The sequence below is a fragment of the Camelus bactrianus genome, chromosome 9 (assembly GCF_048773025.1).
Source record: "Camelus bactrianus isolate YW-2024 breed Bactrian camel chromosome 9, ASM4877302v1, whole genome shotgun sequence".
Classification (NCBI taxonomy): Eukaryota; Metazoa; Chordata; class Mammalia; order Artiodactyla; family Camelidae; genus Camelus; species Camelus bactrianus.
This window is the reverse complement of record NC_133547.1, coordinates 2,385,287-2,392,992: the sequence shown is the minus strand read 5'-3', so window position 1 is coordinate 2,392,992 and position 7,706 is coordinate 2,385,287. Positions and strand designations below refer to the sequence as shown.

Here is a 7,706-nt window from a genome sequence, read left to right as displayed (position 1 = left end):
TGTCGGCTTGGATTTTGTGGATCCCATTATTATTAGCTGACAGACTTTATGCTCTACAGGTGTGGGTCTGCTTCTGGCACTGAGGACTGTGACCCCAGTATCTTTTTCCCACTCCTCAAAACAGTGGCGCTCTCAAAAATCTCGCTGCCTCACTGGGCCTAACATCTATCTGCTTGGCTGCAGGTGCTGCCAGTGAGTTGGGGTTCCGCGTTAAGCAGGTAACCCTGAGGCTCCCCTGGACCTGGATGAGCTCTAGGGGTCCACGCACAAAGCCTTTTCTGTAGCCTGAATTGACAAAATATGAGGTCAGGATGGCTGGCTGGTGGCAGAATGGACCAAAAAGGAGGACCTGAAAAGAGGATTCCAGCCAGTCCTGGGGTGGCTCCCTCTGGCTCAGGTCTTGTGGTCCTAACTGTAGACAGAGGAGTAGCATTGAGGCTTGTTTATTAATTGTGACATGATATTCCAGGGGACTGGTGACAAGGTCATGTCTGAAACTTTTTAAAGTAGTCTCATTGTAGTCCCCAAGGGCACAGGGGTCATTTACTCATAGGCTGTTTTATGTCCCTTTCCCTCCCTATGTAGCCACACTGTGCTGGTGTCACAAACGAGACAAAGACAGGGTTTTTGCTGCGTCCGCCTGGCCACTCCCCTCACAGGGACGACGGTATCTTTTAGCTTTGGCGGGTCAGTATAAACTGCTGGCTCTGATCCATACCCCAAGGGGCCAATACCGCCATGAGAACCACGGAACCGCAGGTTCTGACTCACTCGAACTCCGTAGCAAAATGCCATGGAGCTACAGACTGGAACCTGATCGCATGCTTTTCAGGCCACACACAAACACACAGATTATTTGCACATTCCCCTCCCTATCACCGGGGCGCCCCTAATGTAGCCTAATGTAACCAGATCTCCCCGTCCGGAATACCGTCAGATGGGGGGAGCCAGGAGGAGGTGACAGAACCTGAATGCCCTGACCTAAATATGAAAGCTTCCCAGAGCTCCTACCTTGTTCGGCCATGTTGCTTGGTGAGTTGGTCCGTCCCTCCGAGTCTGGTTGGGGCACAGCCGTGCAGAGGACTGAATCACCTCCACGATGGAGGACCCAGAATACTGATGGGTGGTGCACCCCCTCATTCGCTTTCGGAGTTAGGGACCTCCAGGCGGTTGCTCCGATGCCCCAGTGGCTCAAGGGGCCTGTGTGGTTGGAATCTCGCTGGGGCCTTCAGAAATGTGCGTTACAGCTCAGTTGTGACAGCAACCTGGATCTGGGCGAGAGACCAAGCAGCACTGGGAGAGTTGGAGAGCTCAGGTTTATTACGCCAGCGGGCCCAGAGGAACTAACACTCCGAGCTCCAAGTTAGTACCCCGTCTGTAGGGTTACACAGGCTTTTATAGGCTGCCAGTTTACACTTTGCAACAGCATATGCAAATGAGGTATAACAAAAGTTGACTAATTAGGAACAATCTTTGTAGAAATGGACCAATCAGGAGGGAGAGAAATAACCAATCAGGAGTGAGGGAAATGAACCAATCAGGAGGGAGAGAAATAACCAATCAGGAGTGAGCTCCATGCAAATGAAACACCAAATGGACAAATCAGGAGTTAGCTCAGGGAACCAATAGAATTTGGGGCGTAAGTTCCACTTTCCTAGAAGTTAGCCAGTTCAGAGGCCAAAAGTGAGATAAAGCCGCTGGGCCAGGGAACCGGATGGTGCTGGCAGGAGAGTAGTGGCCCTGGCGGGGCTTCTACTGGTCTTTTTAAATGGGGCTTCCCACCTCACTCTCAACCATCATTTACCTCATAAAAATCTAGTTTTATCTACATCTCCTCTCACAGCCCTTTCCCTTGAAGAATTTTAAAATAATAATTATAATCTCATGAGGAACTGTTTGGTGCTACTGTTAAGACATAAGAGTTGTAAGCCTTAATGGGAGGGGTTATAGCAGCAGTGAACCGAATACATTCAAAGGGGAAGAAACAGCAGGGGAACAGCGGGGGGGGGGGCCTCACACGAGGACTTGCAGTCACTTCTGTGTTGCCTTTTGAATTGTCCCAACTGACCACCTCAAATCTTCTCACGCTAACTGCACAGGCAAAACTAAACAGGCATCATTAACTCTAAGCACGTTAAGGAAAATACTAACCATGGGAGAGCATGAATAGAACAGAAACGTTAAAAATAGCACCTGGTGGAAGTGGTTTGCAATCTGCTCTGATTCACACATCCAAGCCATGTTTACTCCATTCCTCCCCACCCCCACTGTTTTAATAGCAAATATTATCCTGGGCCCCAAGTCACCACATAGCTAAGAGGGCAGCTCAGGACCAGATCCAGAAGAAGAGGTTGTGCTCATGTCTATGTTTGTGCCCTGGACGTCTTTGTCTTTGGGTGTTGAAGAGGGAGAGATATTCCAACCACTGGGATTCCACTCTGGTGCCGGTGCAAGTTTTCCAGGGCACTTGTTTTGAAGTTTGTTTGTGTATGAATGGGGAGGGAGGGGCAGGTGGGTATCCTTTTTTTAAAAAAAAAAAAAAATAGGGAATTAACTATCTCTGGCTTGGGTGTCCAATAGAACTTTGTGAGATGATGAAATGGCTTGTAAAAACCTATAATGAAAAAGAATATGAAAAGGAATATATACATATATGTATGCCTGAATCACTATGCTGTACACTAGAAACTAACACAACATTGTAAATCGACTGCACTTCAATTAAAAAATAAAAGAAAGCATGCCACTACAGACGTCCCTACTGAGCACTCGAAGTGATTCCAGTGCAAGTGAGGAGCTAAATTTTAAAGTTACTCAATTTTTATCACAGCATTGAAAAATTTTATTTAAAAATTTCAGGCATCACAAAAGTAGAAAAAATAACATAATATAGTGACCCACCACTGTAACATCTTCCAGATCCAACAGCTGTTACAATGTAACGACACTTGCTGATCTTTTTTTTTTTTTTTTTTTTTAGTTTCTGTTACTAGTGTATTTAAAAACAAATGCCAGACCTCAAATGTTCTTTGATATGCAACCCTAAAACATACAGGCATTTTCATAATATAAGTACAATGCCATTTTACACCTAACAAAATTAATGATAATTTCTCCTTGTCATCTTAATATCCAATCCAATTTTAGATTTTTCTGATTGTCTCAAAAAGGCCTTTTTGGGGTTACTTCAAATCAGGATCCAGTCAGGGTCCACACATTACAACAAAACCTTTAATAGCAAAAATTTGGGAGCAGCCAAAATGTATCATATTTATTTCTGTCAGTGTCATAAACTGGTGGTTATCTTTGCAGGATGATTATAGATGCTATGATGTTTGTCCTTCTTTATACTTTCTGATCGTGGTTCCAAGTGTTCTGCAATCTTACTCTATTTTAATTAAGTGTAAGCATCTCCACGTGCTCGTGCCTGCTGTATTGGACAGGGATTGAAGGAAGGTGGAAACATCATCCCTCAAGTTTTGCGGGGTCTGGTCTGGCAGATGGTGCCAGAACTTGAGGACGGTCAATCAGGGCTGGTGTTTCCAGTGCGGTTGGAGCAAGCTGGTTCTGATGGGAATGGCTGGGATCCCTTCTAGTGCACCTGCTCTTTCTAGGTGACACAGAGACTATGGAATAAAGGAATTCAGTTCCTCAAAAATGCAATTCATCTGTCTTCAACCTTCTCCCCCTCAGGGAGAGACACACTCCCTCTCTCACACACACACGTCACAGTGTTACTCATGGTCTCAGTCACATTCTCACACCCACTCTGCCTCCCAGACCAGCACGTGTGTGCACACACACAGACACACACGTACACGTGCTTTCACACACAGTCTTCTCCCCTCAGTCCCCTTTTCTCTTCCACGACAGACATGAGAGCTGATTAGGTCTCAGGCACGAATAATGTACACTGAAAGGGTGACCGTGTGAGGACACAGGGAAGGTGGCCACCTGCAGAGCCAAGGAGGGAGGCTTTAGGAGAAACCCAGCCTGCAAATATCTTGATCTCCCTCTTCTGGCCCCCAGAACTGTGAGAAATGAGTTTCTGTTCACAGCACCTGGTCTGTTGCATTTGCTATGACAGCCCTGGCCAATGAAGTCAACCACTGTTCATGCAAAAGCATTCTCTCACTCACTCTCACTCTGTCTCTTCCTCATCCTTCCTTCCTGCCCCACACACGTTCTTACTCTACTCCTCCTCAGCGCACACTCGCCCTCTCCCACATCCTGTGGTGCCGACCACCTCCCTCTCTCCCCTTGACATGAGACTCGGCTTTCCACCCAGGGGCCCCTGGGCGCCTCATCCCACAACAACCCCTTCCTCCTGCACCACAGAGGACAGGGAGAGAAGGCTCGGTCTGGCCTCCCTCCCTCACTTCTGCTCCCTGGGAGATCACAGTTGTGAGGGAGCCGAGACTGAAATAATTAACTTTCCAACTGTCGCTGGCTGACCACAATACAACCCATGCATGTGGAGACCCCAGCAAAAGTGGGATGCCTGGGCATGCCTGCAAATGTGACGCACCTGGAATATGTCCCTCAGGACACGCGGGGCTCAGGGGGCTGAGACTGGAAGCCTTGCTGGCTGGCTCAAGATCAGTGAGAGAACATCTGACCAAATCACTGCCTGAATGTTCACAGGTACAGGGGTCACCCCCTGCCCCGGGGATCCAGTCTTTGAAATAGCTCAGATGCATTTTTGTATTTTGAGTCCCAGCATTTTTTTTTTTTTTTTTTGCCTACTGAAACAAGCAAACAAATGAAAATAAAAGCAAACCAAAGAGAAATAGTTCTACAAGAATATACAATGGGGAAATAGTATCTTCAATAAATGGTGATGAGAAAACTGGAGAGCCTCGTGCAAAAGAAAGAAAGCCAACCTCTATCTTACACCACACACAGAATGAACACAAAACAGATAAAAGGCTTGAGCGACAGACTTAAAACCATAAAACTGCTAGAGGGGCACACAGGTGGTCATCCCCTTGGCACAGGTCTTGAGGTGATTATTCAAACCTCTCACACCCAAAGCCAAAGCAACAAAAGCAAAAACCAACAGGTGGGATTCCATCAACAAAAAAGCTGCAAAGGGAAGGAAACCATCACAAAATGAAGACAATCTTCGGAATGGGAGACAGTGTTGGCAAGCTACATATGTGAGAAGGGGAAAGTAGCCAAGAAATGCAAGGAACTCATATACTGCAACAGCAAAGACAGAAAACAGAAAAACCCAAACACTCTCAGTGAAAAACAGGCGGAAGAACTGAACAGACATTTTCCCAAAGAACACATACAGATGGTCAACATCACTGATCATCATGGAAATGCAAATTAAACCACAGCAAGATATCACCTCACGAATTCAGGATGGCCGTCATCAAAAAGTTTACAAGTAACAAATGCTGGGAAGGGTGTGGAGAAAAGGGAACCTCATACACTGTTGGTGAGAATGTAAGTTGGTGCAACCACTGTGGAAAACAGCATGGAGATATCTCAAAAAACTAAAACTAGACTTGCCATATGACCCAGGAATCCCACTCCTGGGTGGACATTCAGAAAAGATGAAAACACTACTGCAAAAGTATACAGGCACCCCAATGTTTATAGCAGTATTATTCATAATAGCCAAGACATGGAAGCAACCTAAGTGTCCTTCAACAGAAGAATGGATAAAGAATATGTCAGACACATATTGCACATACAAAATATATGATAGAATATTACTCAGCCGTAAAAAAGAATAAAATGTTGCCATTTGCCACAACATATATATGCTTGCGGGGTATTGTCCTTAGAGAAAAAAGTCAAGTAGAGAAAGGCAAATACTGTTATGTTATCACTTATATGTGGTATCTAAAAAATGAATCAGATGAATATAACAAAGCAGAAACAGAGTCATAGATGAAGATGACAAACTAGTTTCTTCCCCACTTAACTACAAAAGAACCCTAATGGTTACTAGTTGGTGGGTGGAGGGGAGCCAAATAGTGGAAGGAGACCAAGAGGTACAAACTACTAGGTATAAAATAAGTAAGATACAAGAACATAATGTACAGCACATAGAATATAGCCAGTATTTTACAATAATGTTAAATGGACCAAAATCTACAAACATATCAAATCACTGTGTTGCACATCTGAAAGTAATATAACATTGTAAATCAACTATACTTTAATAATAAATAAATAAAAATTCCAAACTGTGCCACAAGAAGGCAAAAGCAAACACAAAGAGAAAAAACCAAACAGGACCAAGAGAAAATTTAATCCCCATTTCTGTTTTTCAATATGAAAACTAAATATTCAAGTGAAAATGTAAAAATGGCAGCTTCTTTCCCCTCTGTCATATTACTGCATCCATGCAATCCATAAACTTCACTGCGGGTCAGTCATGTGAGAAAACTCTGCAAGGTTCAAATAGGAAGCAAGCCAGTGAACAGCAGTGGTTTTCTGTACCACAACGTAGCACTGCAACTTCCCGGAGACAGAGGAGAGAAACAAAGATGCAGAGTTATGTAGAAATGTAGTGACAGAGCAGAGTGATTAAGGTTGTACTGAAGCTGACTTCTACACCTTTAGCACTTCAACCATGATCTCTGACAACAAAAGACCAGAACCTGGGTGGTCTAGGATCCCTAAGGAGCAGCAGGAAGGGGGAAACAGTGGGAAAACAAGAAACCAACACATCAGAGGTCTGCATTAACCAGAGGTGAGAATCTAAAAATGCAGCCATATAAAAAGTAAAAACAGAATTTGGCACATAGATGACAAAAATGACCACCAGCAGCAGGATGGTGTGGGCGGCTCTGGTCTCAGGGGGACATCTGTGGTGACCAGTGCGGGTGTGAATGTACTGCACTCTCTGGTGGTGTCTCTGCAGGAGAAGCACCATGGCGCCACTGGACCAGACCATGAGGCCAATAAACACGGCATCAGGAAATGACCACAGGATGACAGCGCCGGCACTGGGACTTGAGGACGAACAGAACCAATCCCCTTGGGTGTCAGTGTCATTTCCTGTCTTCTGTGGACCCGTGACTGTCACAGGAATATAGACATTCATTAAGACACTGATCATCCAGCAGGTGCAACAGGAAGGACCAATGAATTTAGGGGCTCTTCCTCTGAGCACCATCCACTCCACTGTCCTGGGGATGAGAGTGACAAGCTAATAGGTGCTCAGGACACAGGTGGAGCACAGGCTGGTGCTGCGGGCCAAGAGGCGGATGAAATAGACAAGCTTACACCCAAGACTGGACAGGGGCTTCCTCAGAACAAAAGCCGCCATCATGTGGGGAATCGCAGCAGAAAAAAGTACCAGGAGATTGGCCAGGGCCAAGTGGCTGAGAATCATATGTGTGGGTTTCTGGTTCTGTCCAAGCAAGACTGGAGAGACGTTATGGAAAAGGAGAATGACATTGGCCAGAGCTGCAACCCCCACCTGGAGAACAAAGATGGTTTTCAGAGTCATTTCCCACGGGGCTTGCAGGGCATTGCTCTGACCAGACATAGAGAGGGCTTCCGAGTCACTGCAGGGATGAGCAGGCTCTGCCAGTCCAGGCATGAAGACTCCTCCTGGTGACAGGACCTCAAACAAGGGTCCTCGGCCTTTTCTTCTCCCGAAGAGGGAGACACTATCACGTTCCACAGCAGGGGCTCAAGCTAGAGAACACATCACGGACACCAACCACATTTCACACTAT

The 7,706-nt window shown here is 45.7% G+C and overlaps 1 protein-coding gene across 1 annotated transcript; it reads right to left on the bottom strand.

Moving 5' to 3' along the window:
* Positions 1–6,586: 6,586 nt before the first annotated feature.
* On the bottom strand, positions 6,587–7,513 carry LOC141578690 (vomeronasal type-1 receptor 4-like). The gene is given in 1 exon segment (XM_074370829.1): positions 6,587–7,513. A coding segment is annotated over 1 exon segment (927 nt).
* Between the last annotated feature and the right edge of the window lie 193 nt (positions 7,514–7,706).